The following is a 22207-nucleotide window of genomic DNA, read 5'->3' on the forward strand; positions in this document are numbered from 1 at the left end:
CTATTTATAGGTGTATCAATGGAGATGGAAAGAAGAGAGTAAATGAGAGACTAAGGCCTCATTCACATGTCCAGTGATTTTTAAAGGGGTTGTCCAGCAAAAATCTTTTTCTTTCAAATCAACTGACATCAGAAAGTTATATAGATTTGTAATTTATTTCTATTAAAAAATCTCAAGTCTTCCTATACTTATTAGCTGGTGTATGTCCCGCAGGAAATGTAGTTTTATTTTCAGTCTGACACAGAGCTCTCTGCTGACATCTCTGGCCGAGACAGGAACTCTGTCTCTGTTTTCTATGAATCCCCATAGAAAACCTCTTCTTAATAGAAGTAAATTACAAATATATAACTATATAACTTTCTGATATCAGTTGATTTGAAAGAAAAAGATTTTTGCTGAACAACCCCTTTAAGGTCCGTGAATTTGTCCGCTAGCTTTAATCCGTGAAAAACTATCTGTGATTGCATCCGTTTTTTTCACTGATCACATCACAATGTCAGATGTAGCAGTGTATCAGATGTAGTTTAACGTGTCTCCCCCCCCCCCCCCTCAATTTTGCAGAGCTGAATGTGTCTCCCCATCCCCTGGACCGCTGGCAGCGAATACCCAACCCCCCAGCCCCCACCCGGTGTGTCATAGAACCTTACCTGATCCTCACTCTGGAGCAGAGCTGAACAGCGCCAGAAGAAATGCACAGGGAGGGGGACACATGACTGTCGGACCAGGAGATGATCACTGCAGCCGCTGCCACAGCCGATAAGCCGATGTGCTGCCGGTTCAGGTCAATATGTGCCGGGGATGCTCTAGGTTGGGGGGCTGGAGGCGCTGGAGGAGTGGGGGTTGACAGGAGCGGTGACAGAAGTGAGTGACAGGACCAGGTGACAGAAGCGTTGACAGGAGCGTGTGTGTGTGTGTGGGGGGTGGCTGACAAGAGCAGTGAGAGGAGTGGGGTGGGGGGGTTGTGTGTGTGTGGCAAGGGCATCCATACTGCAACCCACCTCCGGATGGTATGAATAATGCACACATAGGATTTAATGGGCCCTAAAATTTTATGGGACATGTGACAAGGGCCTTAGATCTGACAATAGACCTGGGGCACAGCGATGACAGGCGATGAGCAGCGCTAAGGGTGGCGCACAGATGACTGAGGTTGGTGGATGATTGTTGTGATTACTGTTAAGCCTAGGTTTACACTGCGTTTTTGCAATCCGTTTTTTTTTTCATCTGTTTTTTTTTGCAAAAAACGGATGCATTTGTGTGCATCCGTTTTTCCATTGACTTCCATTATAAAAAAAACATCGTTTTTTTTTTACGGACACAAAAGTACTGTTGACACTACTTTTATGTCCGTTAAAAAAAACGGATATGTTAAACGTATGCTGAAAACGCAGTGTGAACCTAGCCTAAGGTTTTTTTATTGTCACTCTGAAGTGTCATAAGGGTGTGGCAGAGAATATGCTTAAAATATTCATCACAAAACTGATGGCAGGAGTGGCGCTGTTTCCAGAAGAAAGCAGCTATGTTTTTCTAATTCTGGATAATGACACAAGGGAATGTGTCATCAGACAAAGACTTATTGTTTAAATTGTTTTCATGTTATACATTTTGGAAGAATTTTTGGTGTTTTTTTTTTCTAATTTTCCATTTTTTTCTCTATATGTTAAAATAATTCTAAAATCTTGCAGTTTTCATTCTCGCCCCGTGGATAAAACTAAGCTAAAGCTTTATGTTCTGTCTGTGGTGATAAGAGGATGCTGCTGTAAAGTGATCTGTACACCATTGCAGCGTCATGTGACACCAGTTGACAATAGCAGCTCCTTGTAGAAAGACCTCTTAAAAAGGTCACAGAGTACGCACAGCAATGTTTCATATTCATCTCAAGGGGACAGACAATATTGGCGTCTATTTCTATGAGTCTTGCCATAAAGCATGTCACTAAACGCTGTTAAAATCAGAAAATAGAAACAGATTAGACTAAAAGAACATGTTTTAGTATCTGACTCTAATCAGTGAAAGAGAATTTTGGTGATACATTCCCTTTAAAGTGTACCTGTCATAACTTTCAAAATCTAAATCAACAGTAGATGTGATTTAAAGGGGTTGTCCGGCGATAAAAAATTATTCACAGAATAACACACATTACAAAGTTATACAACTTTGTAATGTATGTTATGTCTGTGAATGGCCCCCTTCCCCGTGTCCCCCCACCCCCACCCGTGTACCCGGAAGTGTGGTGCGCTATACATTACCTGTCGCGTGCCGACCACGGTCTCCGATCGTCAGCAGTGACGTCTTCTTCGGGAGGCCAGCGGATCTTCCCGAGTGCCGGCCGCCCTCTGCAGCGTCATCCGAAGCTCAGCCGCGATTGGCTGAGCATAACTGTGCTCAGCCAATCGCGGCTGAGCAGCTGATGACGTGGCCGCGTCATCAGCCACTCAGCCGCGATTGGCTGAGCACAGTTATGCTCAGCCAATCGCGGCTGAGCTTCGGATGACGCTGCAGAGGATGGCCGGCACTCGGGAAGATCCGCCAAGCTCCCGAAGAAGACGTCACTGCTGACGATCGGAGACCGTGGACGACACGATATGCGGTGAGTATAATGCACCACACTTCCGGGTCTAGCGTGGGTGGGGGGAAACACGGGGAAGGGGGCCATTCACAGACATAACATACATTACAAAGTTGTATAACTTTGTAATGTGTGTTATTCTGTGAATAATTTTTTATCGCCGGACAACCCCTTTAAAGCAAGTTTGCAATTTACATTCATTATTTTTTTTGCTGTTATAGTGCTGTAAAACAAAGCTGTACTTACCAGAAACAAAAAAAAAAGAAAAGAAAAAAAAAGTCAGAAAACAGGAAGTGCCGTGTGTTCTCCTTGATAACTAAAAAAAAAAAAAATAATGAATGTAAATTGCAAACTTGCTTTATATCACATCTACTACTGATTTTGATTTTGAAAGTTATAACCACAGAGACACTTTAAGATAATCACATCATTTTTTTTTGGATTCCTTCCTACAGTGTGAAATGGCTGACAGCAGTGAACAATAGCAGAGTAACAGAATGGACAAGCCTTTTCCTAGCACAAATACACTTATACACCAGTTCCCTGATAAATTTATCCCTGATAAATTTATCACGTTTATCAATGTTTAGTTGCTATAGCAACCAGTCCTCCAGCATCCCATCATGCCCTTATTTCCGCCGCTCTGTAATAACTGTATCCCAGAATGCATCAGTCTCCTTTTCCCGGTCCTCCATGTACCCAAAACGCATTGCGGCGCTCTATGACTGCGCTTATTTTATTTATTCCCGCCCCTTCAGGCGACTGAACCAATCATCGATGACTGACAGGACTTTGAGCCAATCAGGGCACGGATTGAGAGGCGCGGCCGCCAATCAGCATTCGGTGGGCGTATCTAACGCGCAGCAGTGCAGGAACCGGGTGCTGCTTTCGGTTTTGAATAGCGAGAAGGGAACGTAACCGGAGCCAAGATGGTGAGAGGGACGGGAAACCGGGGGGGAGGGTGTATATGGGGATGTAGACTGTAACGAATATTATATAGGCGGTAAATAGTGAAAGCGAACGTTGTATTATTTAGCAATCGTCACGTGGGACTCTTAAAGGGACACTAGACCGAATGGCTGTTAGAGCTATATACTATTGTTAGTATATAAATACTATAATATACTATTGTTCTCTGTTATCAGCCACCTTAGGTTAATTCTAGGTGAAATGGGATCATTTAAAGGGGAAATCACCTCATTTTTAATGATCTCCCCATTAGTGTTATAAGGGGTGGCTTCTGCTCTGCTATTACTGTCACATGTATATATAATCTGTACACTCTGTATGGCTTTGGTCACCTGACTCCATTGTCCAATCATGTAAATGCCGATAGAGAATGATCCAGAACAATGGTTTAATGTTTTTTTCCCCACCTACACAGTCTATTATGTCATATAACGGCGGGGCCGTCATGGCCATGAGAGGGAAGAACTGTGTGGCCGTTGCTGCCGATAAACGCTTTGGTGTCCAAGCCCAGATGGTAACCACCGACTTCCAGAAAATCTTCCCCATGGGAGATCGCTTGTACATCGGATTGGCCGGACTAGCGACTGATGTGCAGACAGTGTATGGTTTGCCTTTTTGTTTCAATGATAAGTAGATGTCACCAATAGAGATGAATGCAACGTGAACATGCTCGAGTCTGGTTGTTCAGCATATGAATACAGGTGGCTAAAGAAGTCAGATGCAGCCGAGTCCAAAAAAATATGGATTCAGTCTATGGGCTGCCTCAGACTTCTGCAGCCACCGGTAATCAAATGGTTAACGATCAGCTCTTGACAGTGACAGTGTGATGACATGCCCCATACTGGTAACTAGAGATGAGCTAATCGCCGGTCTAAATGAAGCGAGCGGCTTATCAGCCTGCTACTAGAAATGAGCGAATCGGGTTCGAGTCCATCCGAACCTGAACGTTCGGCATTTGATTAGCTGAGGCTGCTGAACTTGGATAAAGCTCTAAGGTTGTCTACAAAACATGGATACAGCCAATGACTATATCCATGTTTTCCACATAGCCTTAGGGCTTTATCCAACTTAGGCAGCCCCCGCTAATCAAATGCCGATCCGACGCATGGAGCCCGTCCGTGCAAATATTTTGAAACCTACACCAGTTTCAGTATCTTTTTCTACTAGAAAAATGATAAATGCGGTGCACGCAGAGGCCGCGCCCCCTCTGCATTCTACCACACACCCCGTAATGTCTCCTCCCACTCACTGGCGAAGGTGACACAGATGGGCCCGATGCGAAAAAAATATTCGCGAATAGACCATTTGCGAATATTTTTACGCCGATCGGCCCCATCTGCACCTTTTTTGCCTTTTAATAAATGTCCTCTACTGATTAGAGTCCTAAGGATATGTTCTGTGTAATATCAACAGATTCTAAGATACCCCCTTTGTATGAACAAAGGTAATGGTGAGAGAGGCTATTTGCTGCTTCCATCCATTAGAACACAGTAATTGATACAGGAGTGCCCTAGGCTTCACTATACAATAAAAGGGTTGTATGAGATTAAATAAAAATGGCTGCTTTCTTCCATAAGTCCTATCCATCTCATCCTCCATTTGGATGGGAGTTTTGCAGCTCAGTTCTGATGAAGTGAATGGCGCTGAGTTGTAATACCACACACAAAACTAAGGACTGGGGTGGTGCTGTTTAATGGAAGAAAGTAGCTATGCTTTCCTAATCTTGGATAACATCATTATTGCCCTGTTGAGATCAGCCACATAAGCCTGTCTCGCTGTGCTACCTGCTTCTTCGCTTTAGTGGAGACACTGCCTTCTTTGTAAGGGAGATTCAAACACAATTTACAGAAATGTTATAGATACATTGATAAGAACCATGGTCTTAAAGGGAACCTGTCACCCCCCGTGCCAGGGTGACAGGCTCCCGAGCCCCCTATACTCACCTAATCCCGCCGGGTCCCGCTTCTGGAGGTGGTCGGGTGATGAAGATCTCAGCAGCTGCAGCCCGGCGCGCGCGCTGAGAGATGAGTCCAATGCTTATAGAGAATGACGGAGCGCTGGACTCTCCTGTCATTCTCTATGGGTGTTGGACTCATCTCTCAGCACGCGCGCCGGGCTGCAGCTGCTGAGATCTTCATCACCTGACCACCTCCAGAAGCGGGACCCGGCGGGATTAGGTGAGTATAGGGGGCTCTAACGGGGGGTCGGGAGCCTGTCACCCCGACACTGGGGGTGACAGGTTCCCTTTTACCATCATTGATTCCTGAGAAGGATCATATCATGCAGCCTCTGATGACTGGTTGTTGCAGGACCTTTTCTACCCTGGATGAGAAGGACATTGGGGGAGATTTATAAAACTGGTGAATAGTAGAATTGTTTTAGTTGTCCCTAGCAACCAAAGATTCCACCTTTCATTTTCCATAGAGTCTGTGAGGCATGAAAGGTTGAATCTGATTAGTTGCTGGGGGCAACTAAGACAACTCTACTATACAGCAGTTTGATAAATCTCCCCCATTGTGTCTCCTCAGAATTTGCTGTTTTATCCCACTGTTAAGTCAAAGGGCTTTTAATAAATGTATTTACATTCACCTTCAAAATTGCAGATGCCTATATAAAGGAGCACTCCATGCAAAATGTATATGTGTTAGGCCTAGTGCAGGGTCTGAGGGGACTGGTGCGTGACACTGGGATTTTCACTTTGATGATCTATCTTATGTATTACCCTATTAGATTTTGTGCTGTGTTCTTCTTAAAGATGTCAGGGCTGGATACAATCCAGGTAGCCAATGCAATGGTACAGATTTGCAGCTGTGCACTGCACTGTAAGCGAGCACCGATACATGGCTCAATAATCGTGCATAAGGGCTACAAATATATATCATTAGCAATGTCCAGCCCTTGCTTTTTACATAGAAAATGATAAAGATTATACTTACTTACCTGTCCATGTCCCCCCATGTCCTGCATCCTTTTCCCTGCTCACTGCAGCCACTGCTGACACTTCTGGCCCCATCTCTTCAGTGACAGACCGCTCAGCCAATCACTGACTGAGACTGCACAGTGCCACCAGTGATTCGCTGAGCAGCCTGTTGCCCAATAGATGGGTCCGGAAGTGTAAGCGGTGGCTGGGGACATAGGGAAATGGCAAGCAGGGCACTAATGGAGCCTGGACAGGTAAGTATAATCTTTATTATTTTCTTTACTCATCGCCATTGCCCGTGCTTCACTATTACAGCGATGCACAGCCAGCAGCCGACAATGATCTGCCTATGATCGGCTCTTCAGCTAATTGTTTTGTATTTTTTTTTTTTTTTTTTTATTACACTGAACGATATCAGCCTGATTTGGCAGCAGAAAATCTCTCTGAGCAAATGTGGCGGAATGCCGCCTGCCTCATTGCCATACTGCGTCTCTATGGGAGGGCTCGCGCGCCTCCGCTCCCGTCATTCTCCCCTCAGAGAAATGACATGTCATCTGCGCGGCGGCGCGCGAGCCCCCACATAGAGACCCTATTTGACACTGAGGCAGGCGGGATTCCGACACATTTGATCAGTGTGAACATACTCTAATAGGGCCCTATTTATTCATTTTTCTTCCTCACTATGGCTTTGTTGTGTAATGAAGGACCACACCTAGACACCCCCCTCCTTTTTTTTTTTTTTTTTCTTCTTTCTTTTAGCCTTTGTGCATTGCCTGTTACTGCTGGGTTTAACTTGTGTTCTTTTTACAGGTCCCAGCGTCTAAAGTTCCGATTGAATCTGTATGAGCTGAAGGAAGGACGTCAGATTAAACCTAAGACATTCATGAGCATGGTGTCTAATTTGTTGTATGAGAGAAGGTGAGGATGCATTCATTATGAAACTAAATTATCCTGCTTATGTGAATAAGGCTAGGTTCACACTGCGTTTTCAGCATCCGTTTAACGGATCCGTTTTTTTTAACGTCCAGAAAAATAGGGTCAGCAACGTTTTTTTGTCCGTTTTGGTCCGTCAAAAAAAACGGATCCGTTTTTTTTTATAATGGAAGTCAATGGAAAAACGGATGCACACAAATGAATCCGTTTTTTGCAATCCGTTTTTTATGCGTTTTTTTCAAAAAACGGATGCGTTAAACGGATGCTGAAAACGCAGTGTGAACCTAGCCTAAGCATTTCTATGGAGAGAAAAAGAAAAAAAGACAGCTGCACAGTCACATGCCATACACTGGTCTGCTGCTTCATAACAAAAGTAAAACAAACATTAGGAGTTAGTTTAAAGTGTCCCTGTCGTTATAACTTTCAAAATCTAAATCAACAGTAGATGTGATATAAAGTTTGCAATATACATTCATTATTTTTGTTGCTGTTATCATGCTGTAAAACAAAGCTGTACTTACCAGATATCCAGGTCCAGTCTCCTGAAGGCAGATTTTCTGACTTGTGCTGGTTGAAAAAAACGGATTAAACACAGGAATTCCGGCCAGTACAGAGAGTCACGACTCAATGTGTCCATCAATCACATGACTGCCTTCTCTCTGTGAGCGCTCAGATGGCCTGGGATACACAGGACTTCCTGTTTTTTGAGGAAAAAAACTGTCAGAAAAGAGGAAGTGCCATGTTTTCCATGATAACTAAAAGAAATAAAAATGAATGCAAATTGCAAACTTGCTTTATATCACATCCACTGTTGATTTAGATTTTGAAAGTTATAACGACAGTGACACTTTAAAGTGTTTAAGCCCACACACACACCTTTTCACAGTTCATGATTTGTGTGGGTCCCTAAATGTGTGTGATGACGGTGATCTTCAACCAGAGCTACAATACCATTGTCTGCAGATGGAGTGACTCAGTGGTCCAACAACATCCCTGCTGCCAGACCAAGCCCCCCCCCCCCCCCCCCCATAGGCTTGTCTTATGTTCCCACCTGGCAGTCTGAAGGGAGTTATACTGACTGTTATGCAGTTTCCTGCTAATTGAAAACATTGGTGTGGTTCTGAGAGCAAGTGGATCAGTGGCTATGTTTTTTTTTTCCTCTATAGAATCATAGCGTTTTGTTAATATGCAAATGAGGCTTAAAGAGGCACTGTCACAATAGACTACCTTAATTTTTTTTTCTATGTTTAAATCAACATTATACATACGGTTAAACTGTGCTCCATGCTCCCTCTGTGACGATATTTGGTCTTTTCTCTGTTAAAAAAAAAAGAGACCAAACACTGGAAGTCCCAGTCCTTTGTGTGCTCATTTAAAGGGGTACTCCAGCGGGGGGGGGGGGGGGGGGCACCTTTTTGCTGAGACCGGCTCCAGCGGCGGTTCCCGCATCGCGGCGCTCCGGTGCCCGGTTCACGGCTGCTTCCTGGTGTTTGACGCGGGCCCCTGACGATACGTCTCAGGTCCGCTCAGCCAGTTAGTGACAGAGGCGAGATCTAAGCGGACGTCACGTCTCGGGCGGCGTCAGACACCAGGAAGCAGCCGGGAACCGGGCACCGGAGCGCCGCGATGCGGGACCTACCGCTGGAATGGGGGAGGTGAGTGGACGTCTTTTCCCTCAGCCACCTCCTCCCTTCTCCCCGGTCCCAGCAAAAAAGTAACCCTTTAAGGAAAGACACCTATCCATCATGCAGGTTGTATAATTAATTTAGCAGCTATGCAGCTTATCAGAAGACTATGCTCTTTGTTATGCAGCAATTCAGTCAGTACAATGTCACTGTGTAGTTACAGAGGTTTTGGTGCTGTGTGATGGGAGAGCTGACCATACAATGCGAGCACCCCCAGGATTCTCTGATACTGAATGTAGACACGCAGCAGCTGTACACATGTGCAGTGAAGACTTGCCCTGCTCTGTGCGAGCTCAGTAATGGCTGTCAATTAATACCAAGCCATGTGTGTGAGCATGGAAAAGACTGGAATTTTCTGTTGTGTTTTTTTTTTTTTTTTTTTTTCCTTTTCTTTTTTTTTTTTTGAGCAGACAAAAGACCAAATATCAGCACAGAGGGAGTATGGACCACAGGTTGACAGGAATGGCGACACCTAGTGGCCATATGTATAATGTTGATTTTAAACATAGAAAACTTAGAGTATATTGCAAAACTGCTAATTCCTTTAAAAGAAAAATTGCAACAGTGTCTATTTAAGTGCTCAGGGGGTATTCCCAGCATGGCAAGAGCCCAGGCAAGTCCACCCCATGTCCTCTGTATCTAGTGGCTGTCATACAAATGTGGCAGGCAGAGGCGGTGATAAAGAGGAGACATGCTTCAGACAAAAGAATATAGTGGGCACCACCCTATAAATCTGAGTGCTAAACCAATGCATATAAAACACACAATACCCCTAGAGAAAAAGCATATGCACAAAAAAGGTAGCACATCAAGAGAAGTCTTTAAATAACAGAGGAGACATGGACTGGGTTTTCCTGGGCTCTTGCTGTGCTGGGGAATGCATTGGGAGATCTTGAAAGAAATAGATCAAGGCTATGTTCATACATAGTAAGAGACCAGCCGTTCCGTGACACGGCCGGGTCAGGGAACGGCCGGTCTCCGAAAAGATCATCCCGGCCGGTACTGCAGTATCGGCCGGGTGATCTTTAGGGCTGCAGAGTTCTGATTCGGGCGCATTCATGCTCACCCGCATCAGAATTCCCCACAACACACTATGGAGCGTATGGCCGGAGCCGCTCGCTCCATAGTGTGCACTGACAGGGTTTTCTGCGGCCGCTATTTAATGGCACGTATATTTTCGTATAAATCACAGCCGTTGTTTAATGGCCGTGGTTTTACGAAAATATACTTTGTGTGAACATAGCCCAAGCGAGTATTTCTCGCTGTAAACTTCTGGACTGTGCAACAAGTAATAACTTAAAATATTCCTGCACAGTTTGCAGATGAGGGCATGTGGATATTCTCCACTGTCCTGATTGGCAGAAAGTGCTCACATGACTCTTATTATCTGTATGTGGAAGGAGCCAATTACTGGGGTGAGAATGTTTTAATTTTGGATTGTTCATTGATATTTTTTTTTTCCTGTAAGATTTGGCCCTTACTATGTAGAACCAGTTATTGCTGGACTGGACCCTAAGACCTTTGAGCCATTTATCTGCTCCCTGGACCTTATTGGATGTCCCATGGTGACTGAAGACTTTGTAGTGAGCGGCACATGTTCAGAGCAGATGTATGGCATGTGTGAGTCTCTCTGGGAACCAGACCTGGTGAGTATTGTAAGATCTTTGTGTACATGGAAACAATAGATGAAACACAATTATGAATAGTTTTAGCTTTTTTTTTTTTTTTTTGTCTACTTTTGTCCAATTCTTCAACATCTTAAAGCATTACTGTCATTTAAATTAACTTTTGACATGTCAAAAGTTAACTGAGTTATAAAGACTTAGAAAAACATGGCTGCTTTCTTCCAGAAACAGCACCCCTCTTGTCCTCCATTTTGGTGAGACTTTGCAGCTCAGTTTCATTGAAGTGAATGGAGCTGAATTGTAATACCACACACAACCTTGGGACAGGGTGGTGCTGTTTTCAAGAACGTAGCAGTGTTTTTCTATTCCTGGATAACCTATTTTAAGATTTAGTCGGGGTCTCAGTGCTGAGACCCACTCTGATTGTTAGTTATAGCTGAGTGAAGTGCACACCCAATAAAAGAGAACCTTACGCCATCTCCTGTAATCATACAGACTGAGCCTGGGAGTGAAATTTGCTGCAGTGTGCCTCACCTGTGTATAACTATAATCAGGGGGGGGGGTCTTAGTACTGACATCCTAGGTGATCTTAAAGTGTCACTCGTGTATATATATTTTTTTTAGAAACTTTGTAATTGGGTTTATTAAGCAAATATGCCATTATCTGCATTCAAAAAGACTTTCCCCAGCCCCCCCCTCCTCTCTCTCATCCACTGCTCATTATCAGGAAATCTCGACTTTTACATCAGTCAAGCCCTGTGTAATCTATGGAGAGGGGAGGGGGGAGGAGCGAGATTAGTCGGCAGAAGAGAGCAGAGAACAAAGGATTACACAGCAAGACCTGTGTGGAAGTCGGTATTCAAAGGTCGGAGAGGTCAGTGCTGACTTTAGAGGAGATAGCCCAGTGATGTAGTTGTAAATTAACTCTTTGTCATGTTTTGGTCCCTCATCTCCCTCCACCCCAACCCTCTCCATAGAGAACAATGAAGACAGGGTGAGAGCTTCAAATTGCTTTTTCATGATAAAAATGCATTTTTTGGCTAATAAACCCAATTACAAAGTTTCTTAAAATTGCCTGTACTATTGATTTCTGCAAAAAAAAAAAAAAAATTAAACGACACTGACACTTTAACTGTTAACATGTATGTGACACATCAAAAGTAAATTTAGATGACAGTAGGGCTGGGCGATATACATATATAATTTTTTTTTATTTTTTTTTCCTGCTGATGAAGGGTTGTAGTAGTATATAAGGGGAGTAGCTGTATTATGAGAAGTACTAGCAGTTACATGGTAGGTGTGATGGGGGTGTCGTGCCGGGTCCTCGCCCGGGTTCCACTGATGCTGTTCTGAGGCTCTCCTGCCCCTGGGGCTGCTCAGTGCCCAGCTGCTGCTCTTGTGTGCGGGTGTCGGGGATTTCCAGTGTGTGGACACGGCAGTGATGACTAGAGGACAGTAACACTTTAGTTGACATACAAGTCCTTGTGCAATACATGGATAGCTCAGTTTGCTGTTCTGTCCAGTACGCAGACAGGGCTTGTTATTCTTGCACATCCCTCTTCAGGAAGCATTCCTCATTGATTGAAATACATTATAAAACACTTACCAAAATGCAGCTTACAACTAATACTTTTTTCTCCCTCTCTTACCTGTAAAGGAGCCAGAAGATTTGTTTGAAACCATTTCCCAGGCCATGCTTAATGCTGTGGACAGAGACGCTATTTCAGGAATGGGGGTGGTTGTACACATCATGTAAGTAACTCTTATGGTCCAGATTTCATTTACTGTAAAGAGAATCTGTCATATGATGAGTAGAGATGATCTAACTTTGGAAAATCTAAGGTCCTATCGAACTCGAACTTTGTCAAACCTTCCGCATTTGATTCCTGATGCCTTCCCGGTCTGTGGGGATTCAGCCTATTACCTAGGCTGAATCCTGGAATTCCAGGCGGTACCTGGGCTGTATCCTCCTTCCCCACGGACCGGGAAGGCATCAGGAATCAAATGGGGAAGGTTTGACAAGGTTCGAGTTCGATAGGACCTTAGATTTTCCGACGTTCGATCATCTCTACTCATGAGTTCTACCACAGTATTAGGGAATCTATGAGATGGTAACTTTGTGCCATATTTGGCTTATGTAACAACTACTCTGGAAGAAGAGCGATTTGGGAGAACAGGATGATGTGTCACACTTAGTAGAGTTGCAGTAGCAAATATTGCAATTGCTCATATGCAGCATGAGCTCACATGGAGATCTGCTATAAATGGTCACAGAATACATGAAGATTATGGGGCATATTGTAATATTGTATGCAAGCCTGCTTACTAGAGATGAGCACAACTTGAGTCCAATCATTTGACATTTCAACACCGGTTGCTGAAGAAATTGGATGCAGTCCTAGGGAGTAGTGTTGAGTAGAAACGCCAAACTGTTCAGGTTCGGCAACATTCTCCAAATCTGGACGTTTGGCTTTTGATTTCCCTTGGTTACAGAAGTTGGCCGCAGCCCTACAGTCCAGAAAAACATTGATACTGCCTATGGTCCATAAATGTAACCATGTTTTTCAGGACTCCGTAGGGCTGCATCCAACTTCTTCAGCCACCAATAATCAAATGTTGAACGATTGGACTCAAGCATGCTGCAGTTGTGCTCATCTCTACTGCTTACCTCTCTGTTGGCTTCTATGGGTTTTGCATGGGTTTGGCTGTAATCACACCTCTATGGGCGTCATACACAGCCTCCTGTCACTGCATCATCATAGGGGGCGGGGCTGGGACTGTGTAACTGAGTAACCCTATTCCCCTGCACTGTGTATGTGTGAGCTGTCCTCTCACACAGGCAGCTGCTGCCTTACACAGCCTCCCTGAATGGAGGATTTTACCCCAGCAGCGCTGTTATTCCTGTGCTGGTGGCTACAGAAAGGGTTAAAATCATTCATTCAGGGACTCTTATCCCCCCCTCTCCTCCTCTTTCTCCACATGTTCTCCTTGTGACTCCATCTCCCTGTGACAGCAGTGGCCCCCCCTCCTCTCTCTTTTCCTCCTCCTGGCCGCTGCACTCCTTATCTTCCATCTCTCTCTGACAGCATCAGGAGGGCACCAGAAGCATGTGAGGAGAGAGAGGAGGGGGCCACACACTGTAACTGAGGAGGGGGAATAAGAGTCCCTGAATGAATAATTTTAACCCTTTCTGCAGCCAGCAGCACAGGAATAACAGCGCTGCTGGGGTAAAATCCTTGATTCAGGGAGGCTGTGTAAGGCAGCAGCTGCCTGTGTGAGAGGACAGTTTACACATATACAGTGCAGGGGGGATATGGAGCCGCTGTGCTGGATCTCAGTTACAGAATCCCAGCCCCCCCCCCCCCCCCCCCCCCCGTATGACGCGCATAGAGGTGTGATTACAGCCAAACCCCGCCCCCGGGGCCGTGACTACTTGGACTGAACAGACGCCCACATGACTACCTACCTGGAATTTGCATACAGCGCAGGACAGGATCAAAGTATGATTTTGGGGTGTGTGGGGCAGGGGCAGCTGCTATAGATACATGTGTGGAAAGTGTGTTAAAGGGGGTATAAGCACATATTATTGGCCTCATATTGATTTTTCATGTGATTGGTTCCCTTTAAAGGGGTATTCTCATCTAAAGACGTCAACTATCCACAGGATGACCAACTGATCTGTGGGATCCAACAAACAACAGGGACAAATATGTCCCTGAAATGAATGGTGCACATCCAGCTTTCTATTTATTCTTTAAGGCTGCCTAAAACATTGTGGAACTTGGCATTGTTTGGCAACCCCATATGGAATGAATGAAGCACTGGAGTTTCTTTGTTGTTAGACCCAGTAGGTCAAACCCACCTAAGGGTGGGTTCACACTGAGGAATTCTCACGGATTTTCAGGCGGATTCTGCGTCAAAATGCGCGCGGAATCCGCACGGAATTCCACCCGTAAAGAATGAACATTGTGAATGCACATTGGCTTTAATGAGCTTTCTGCTTATTTGTTCACACAGCAGAATTTCCGTGCTGAAAATTCCGCCGCGGATCCGCTTTCTGCCTGAAGAATTGACATGTCAATTCTTTGGGCGGATTCCGCTAAAGGAATCCTGTAGGAGTCAATAGGGCTTTAATTCTGCTTGAAATTCTGCTCCGATTCTGCCAGAGCTGAATATGCGAGGAATTTCAAGCAGAAAACTTTCCTCTACAATTCCTCTAAGAATTTAAGTGGAATTTGAGGGGAATTCAAGCAGAATTTTAAGCAGAATTAAAGCCCAATTGACTTCTATAGGATTCCTCTAGCGGAATCCGCCCAAAGAATTGACATGTCAATTCTTCAGGCAGAAAGCAGATCCGCGGCGGAAATTCCGCTGTGTGAACAAATAAGCGGAAAGCCCATTAAAGCCAATGTACATTCACAATGTTTACTCTTTACGGGCCGGATTCCGTGCGCATTTTGCAGCGGAATCCGCCTGAAAATCCGCGAGAATTCCTCAGTGTGAACCCACCCTAATAGCTTTTTACCAGGAGAGGGGATCTTTTTTTAAAATGGTAATGCCCCTTTAAAATAGGTTTGGGTGGGAGATTGCATCTAGTTGAAATTACTATTCTACAGGCTAGGTATAAATGTGTAATAAGAAGTAGTCTGCTGGTTTCTGGTCTGGATTATTACCAGTAATACGCAGGTTGATTTTCCTCTAAGCAGCTTGCTATCCTCTGCATTAAATCATTTGCCGTGTAACTCTAATGATGGCTGCTCAGCGCTCAGGGAAGAAGTGGCAGATGGTAAAGTAGATGAATTGGTCAGCGGCAGCTGTCATCAAGGCTTTGTGTTATGCTGAATCTGTTCTTGTAATCTACATGAGGTTTGTACCCAGCAGTGAAATTGCCATCTCTTGTCTTTTCAGTGAAAAAGATAAAATTACAACCCGGACACTGAAGGCACGTATGGATTAACTTTTGCTGACTGGACCCCTGGGCTGATCAATATTACTTTTTTTAAATTAAAAAAAAACAGAAAAGAAAATATATACTGAGACGTGGCATGTTGTCGATTTATTATTGGGGTGTGTGCATAAATGTGTTGCCTGGCATAGGAGACTTCTGATAGATAGACTTCTTCACAGGTGTAGCGGGTGCAGTTGGATGCAAATCCCCTTCGTGTGATAGATAGAAACTGATTCCTTCAAATGCATAAGCATTGATGTGCTCTCATTGCAGAGAGACAAGACACTGCCACTATGCTTATCTCCCCCAGAACAAAAGGATTAGGCACTTGAAATGAACAAGCCTGATCCTTCTCTTCTTTGACATACACACATCATATATAGCTGTTTTTTGATTTGTATAGGGAACTTTGGACAGACAAGAGAATACCGATTCTAGCAGTGATCCAGAAAGGGGGGGGGGGGTAGGACAAGCCTTTTCTTTATACCTGTCCACCCCTTTAGAATCCAAAATTATGTGGCTGAATAACCAAAAATACTTTTTAATAGTGCCACTCCATTCTTGCAATATCACACACAACTGCAGGGCAGGTGTAGTGCTAATTTTAGGGGGGGGGGGAGCAACCATGTTAAATCCCAGATAACCCTGTTAAAGGATGTCAGGCCTAAACCCTCTCGGCAAGAAATGTTTTCACAGTAATGAATGCTAAAGATAACAGGCAATTGGGGCACTCATTAACTATGGCAGAAACCTATCCTTGGTTGCTGTATTCTCCATCTCTTTTTGCTTTAAGCTGGAATGGCTATAGTTGGCCATATGCTTTAGGCCTTATTCACACATTCTGTGTTTTTCCCCAACCGCATAAAGATTTTGGTCTGTAGTTGCATCCATATCCACGTAAATAGGTTGAAACGGTTAAAAAAACTAAAAACACAAACTAGTTTGTTTTGATTTGCGGTTTTCCCCAGATGTTATGACATGTCCTGTTTTCCCCAAGCATGGATTGTCTCAATAGACTCATAGGGTTCAGTGGCTCCTAAAATTGTGGAACTGTGATCACGGACAACTTCGCAGAATGTGTGAATGCAGCCTTAGGGTAGGTCCACACTGAGGTATTGTAGAGGAAAGTTTTCTGCTTAAAATTCCTTGTCTATTCAGCTCTGGCAGAATGCAAGCAGAATTTAAGCCCCCATCGACTTCTATAGGATTCCTCAAGCAGAATCCACCCAAAGAATTGACATGTCAATTCTTTGGGCAGAAAGCAGATCAGCGACAGAAAATTCTGCTTGGAAATTCTGCAGTTGGAACAAAAGAACGGAAATCCCATTAAATACAATAGGGCATTGCTCTGTACATATTTTACTAGAGGAATTTCAAGCTGAAATAAGAGTGGATTCCTCACCTATTCCTCAGTGTTAACCTACCCTTAGGGTATGTAATACGGCGGAATTCTGTGGCGGAGAGCTCCTGCCATGCTCAGTGTCCCGCTGTGAGTGAATGAGAATGCGCGCTCTCCCATAGACGCGCTATGCGACACAGGGGGGATTCTGCAGCGGAAAGTTCTGCCGCAGAATTCCGCCTGTTTTACTCAGTGTGAACATACCCTTACATAGCTAAGTACTCCTTCTCACTCAGCTTTGATGATAATGTACACCAGAGGGCTCTAGCTATTCCAAAACTACAGGAAAGGGTAGTAAGCTGCTGCTAGACTGGTGGTGGCTACATGTCCGATGTTCTGACGATATCAATCACCATGCCCAACCCTTCTTTACACCCAATTTGGAGAACATCAGGATACCTACATAATAGCAGTTAGCAGATACAGCTGGCAGTCTATGGCCACCCTCAGTCTTTCTTTAAAGTGTACCTGTCAGGAAGTGTGCGCCTGGTTTGCAGTCAATTTGCTGACGGAAGTTAGGGTATTCATGGTGACTGCCACACCGCATCAGATTTGTGCGTGTGAATGCCTTTAGGACATTTACATTTATGGCCTATGAGGATAGGCAGTGTCTGATCAATGGCGTGACAACACTCGGCATTTATGACAATCAGCTGTTTGGCATAGCTGCTGCTCTGGCGTATACACAATGAAAGAGGCCATGGGTTACTGCAGCTCAGCTCTCATTTACTTCAATGGGCACAAAGTGAGTGAGAGCTGCACCAACTAGGCATGGCCACTACACAGTGAATGGTACTATCTGCTTCCGGTCTCATTAATTGTGTATGTAGTCGAGCTGTGGTTCTGCCGGACCTCTGACGTCCTGGGTGTTGGCACCCTACCCTTTAAGGACCTTTTACATGGGCCGAATATTGTGCAAAAAATCATTAAAGGGGTTATCCAGCGCTACAAAAACATGGCCACTTTTCCCCCTACTGTTGACTCCAGTTCAGGTGCGGTTTGCAATTAAGCTCCATTTACTTCAATGGAACTGAGTTTCAAAACCCCACCCAATCTGCAGACAACAGTAGGGGGAAAGTGGCCATGTGTTTGCTGCAACAATCAACTTTTAAACAAAAATTCCTTCCTACATGGTTTATTTCTTAACTGTTCTTAGCTTAAAGTGACTGTACCAACAGACCCAGGCTGAAGCACTGGAGGCAGGCCAACCCACCCTTAGTGGGAGGAAACCCCAGCCCCTTTACGATAGGATTCCATTGATTCTAATAGTCACGTCATGGAGGGGCTGGGGTTTCTTCCCACTGGGGATAGGTCGGCCCGCCTCAAGTGCTTCAGCCTGGGCCTGGTGGTACAGTCACGTTAACTTTTATTTCAGGGTCATTTTTCTGAAAACAATAACAAATGATTTTAAGAAACTAATAGGTTTTATTTAGCAAAAGAGTTTCCTTCTGTACTGAAAAAGCTGTTGTCCTAGGTCCCCCCTCACTTCAGAAGAAGCAGGATTTCTGTGTCTATTATGCTTTATCGAGAGGGGAGGGGTCCAGAGGAGTGAGTGAGTGAGCATGGAGCAGTCCTGCACAACACCCTGCAAACTTCTCTAACCAAATTCCTATATAAGCACTGACCTCTGAATCCAGCGTTTTAAGTGTCCAGAATGTACAAACAGCTGACCTTCATGTCTCTTCCTGCTCACTCATCTCCCTCAGCCCCTCCCCTCTCCATAGGATATAATGGATACAGCAGAACCCATCTTCACTTGCTTCTTTGTAATGAAGATGGATTTGCCTGATAATGCACAGATAAGTGAGGGGGGAGGCTGGGAAATTGCTTTTTGAGGACAAAGGCTTTTTTGCCTAATAAAACCTATTATAGAGTTTCTTAAAATCGCTTATTCTACTGATCTACTGAGTTACACTTTAACCTCTTAAGGACGCATGACGTCAGAGGTGTTCAGAGCGTGGCCACGCAGCGACCCCGCTATGAACCGCCGCGGTTCCCGGGTGCCCCTTGTAGCCCAGGACCGTGGGTATTAGCGGGCACGGTCCGATCGCCGTGTCCCTAATACAGTAATCAGATGCAGCTGTCAAACATGACAGCTGCATCCGATTACTGGATGCAGCATTTTCCTGGTGTCTAGTGGGGGAGATTGCTCCTCCGGGACAGATCAGTCACTGAAGCCGGCCGGGGACCGCTCCAAGATGGCGCCGTCCCCGACTCGGCACTCGTTTGTTTTCGGCTGCAACAGCCGAAAGCAAACGAGTACCGATCTCATTGATCTTTGCTGTATAACTATACAGCAAAGATCTCAATGAGAGATCAAAGTGTATATACTAGAAGTCCCCCAGGGGGAATAACCCTAACCCCAGGGGGGCTTCTATTATATGTGTAAAAAAAAAAAAAATTGTTATAAGAAAAAAGCCCCCTCCCCTAATAAAAGTCTGAATCACCCCCCTTTTCCCAGGTTTTGAATAAAAGTAAATAAACATGTTTGCTATCGCCACGTGCGTAATCGCCCAAACTATTAATTAATAACATTCCTGATCCCAAAGTGCAAAATTGCACATTTTTGGTCGCATCAAATCCAGAAAAAAATGTAATAAAAAGCGATCAAAAAGTCGTATATGCGCAATCAAGGTACCGATAGAAAGTAAATATCATGGCGCAAAAAATGACACCTGACACAGCCCCATAGACCAAAGGATAAAAGCGTTATAAGCCTGGGAATGGAGCGATTTTAAGGAACGTATATTTGTTAACAATGGTTTGAATTTTTTACAGGCCATCAGATATAGAACATGTATAACTTTTATTGTATCATTGTAATCGTAACGACTTGAGGAACATGCATAACAAGTCAGTTTTACCCCAGGGCAAATGGCGTAAAAACACAATCCCCCCAAATAAAAGAAATGCGTTTTTTTTTTTTCAATTTCACCACACTTTGAATTTTTTTCTGGTTTCGCAGTGTACTTTATGCAAAAATTCAGCCTGTCATAGCAAAGTACAATTAGTGGCGCAAAAAATAAGGGCTCATGTGGGTTTCTAGGTGGAAAAATGCAAGTGCTATGGCCTTTTAAACACAAGGAGGAAAAAACGAAAACGCAAAAACGAAAAGTGGCCCCGTCCTTAAAGGGTTAAGCTGACCTCAAAGCCATTGTTAATCTTCAAGTCATCAGTGTAAACACTCATCGATATATAGATACGAATGCAATCACAAATATTCACAGACCATATACAGTCGTATTATGATCGCATTAATGACTTTTCATAAAAGTTTATCTTCTTGTCTAAATGCCTATCATTTAAAAGAAAAAGAAATCGTCACTTCACGATCAGTTAAGCGACACTAATGGCCTATCTTGAACATAGGCCAGCACTGTAAAAATCCTTGAAAACCCAAAGAGGTTAACCAGGATTAGATAAACACAGCTACTTTCTTCCAGAAACAGCCCCAGTCTTCAGTTTGTTTGGCAATACAGCTAAGGTCCATTTAAGTGATCAAGCCAAGCTGAAATACCACTCACAACCTGGAGACAAGAGTGGTGCTGTTGTGGGAGAAAGGAGCCAATTTTTTTTTTATTTTTTTTTTATAATCCTGGACAAGATCTTTACCAACTCTGATGTATATAAAATATCAGCTTATGCAGTTTCTGTTTTATACTTACTTTTAATAGAAGATAGAAGAAATGATTGTGTGAATGATATGCTTAAAGTTTAATTTTTTCCCCAGAATTAGGAAATTCACTTGATTATAGGTGAGCCGCAATACTAGATACAACCTATGGTCTGCTCTGGTGGTGTTTTTTTTTTTTCTAAAAGAAAGCCGCAGTGTTTCCCCCCCCCCCCCCCCCCCCCTTTTTTATTCCCAAATACCAAGCAAAGGTGATACAAGAATAACCAAGAACACTCACTTTTATTGACAAGTTTTACATTTGATGAAGGAAAACAAAAATTTGGCAAAAACTTCTGTCTGTGGGAATATTAACCCCTTCCCTGTGAATACGTGACATTGTCGGTGCAGGAACGCGGAAAATATTCCCACTAATCTCCAGTCCGTTTTTTCTTTTTTTTTTGTTGAGCAACTGTAAAATTGTCTACGTACTTTTTAGCCCCCCGTTTAAAACAATGCTAAGGAGGACAGCGGCATTCAAACCACAGATCGTAAAAATAAAAAGTCAGACAACCATATATACCAGGAGTAATATTCTTAAATACAGATATTCAATGAATAAAAAGATGACCTAATCAGAGTTCGAGAAGCCTTGGCGCCCCCCAGAGACTGCATGGCAGAACACTGCGCAGTGAATGAGGAGCGTAGACCCCCGAACTCTACACCTAGGAGAGAAATTGACCAGAAAAAGAAAATCCCTTTTTTTCTTTACTTAAAAATAACAAAAAAAAAATAATAATTGCATTAATAAAACAATACTGTCAAAACAATTAGCATTTGTAACAGAATGCTACCTCATATGTAAACAGATTACAGAACACTTCTATTAAACCAGTTCTAGATCTGGAGGGAGGGGGGGGGGGGCGCTAGGAGACAAACAATTGGGGGACGAGGGGTTATGGCAAGAGTAGGGTTACCTGCCAGGCAGAGTAGTAATAGATCACTGGTAATGGGAAGAAACTGTATATACGTGACTGAAGTAACTTTAGAATCCTTTCTGCATTGACTAAGTGCAGCCCAAGATCGCATGGTCTTCTGCAGTCAGCAGCCACACTCCACTAGGGTCCAAAGCATTGTAAGATACGTAATTCAGATTTTATACTTGGGACAAGCCCTCTCCATATGGTCTACTACAGTATATGGGATCGAGAGGGAGAAGTGCTGTTAAAAAGCATCTGTATCTGTCCATTAAACCTGAAGTGTATTGGTTCGGATGTCTCCAAAGGGTCTTTTTTTTTTTTTTACCCAAAACAGCACCACCCTCTGTCCTCAGGTGGTGTGTGGTATTACAGCTCAGATCCATTCACAGAGCAGCAGTATCGCACACAAACTGAGGACAAGAGTGTCGCTGTTTCTGGAAGAAAGCAGCTATGTTTTTTTAATCCTTGTTAACCCCTTTCATTCCCTGCCAAGGAAATGACCAGACAACTAGTGATCCATGCAAAGGGGAAGCTGCCTTGAGGTTGAAGGCCCTATTAGATTGCCGACA

The 22207-nt window shown here is 44.0% G+C and overlaps 1 protein-coding gene across 1 annotated transcript; it reads left to right on the forward strand.

Moving 5' to 3' along the window:
* The first annotated feature begins 3394 nt into the window (after nt 1–3394).
* On the forward strand, nt 3395–15744 carry PSMB3 (proteasome 20S subunit beta 3). Its single transcript, XM_069952100.1, has 6 exons — nt 3395–3501; nt 3954–4138; nt 7269–7376; nt 10545–10722; nt 12359–12453; nt 15610–15744. Exons 1-6 carry the CDS (start codon nt 3499–3501, stop codon nt 15656–15658), a joined length of 618 nt encoding a protein of 205 aa, XP_069808201.1. The 5' UTR covers nt 3395–3498; the 3' UTR covers nt 15659–15744.
* The last annotated feature ends 6463 nt before the right edge of the window (nt 15745–22207 follow it).

This window comes from Dendropsophus ebraccatus, chromosome 14 (genome assembly GCF_027789765.1).
Source record: "Dendropsophus ebraccatus isolate aDenEbr1 chromosome 14, aDenEbr1.pat, whole genome shotgun sequence".
Classification (NCBI taxonomy): domain Eukaryota; kingdom Metazoa; phylum Chordata; class Amphibia; order Anura; family Hylidae; genus Dendropsophus; species Dendropsophus ebraccatus.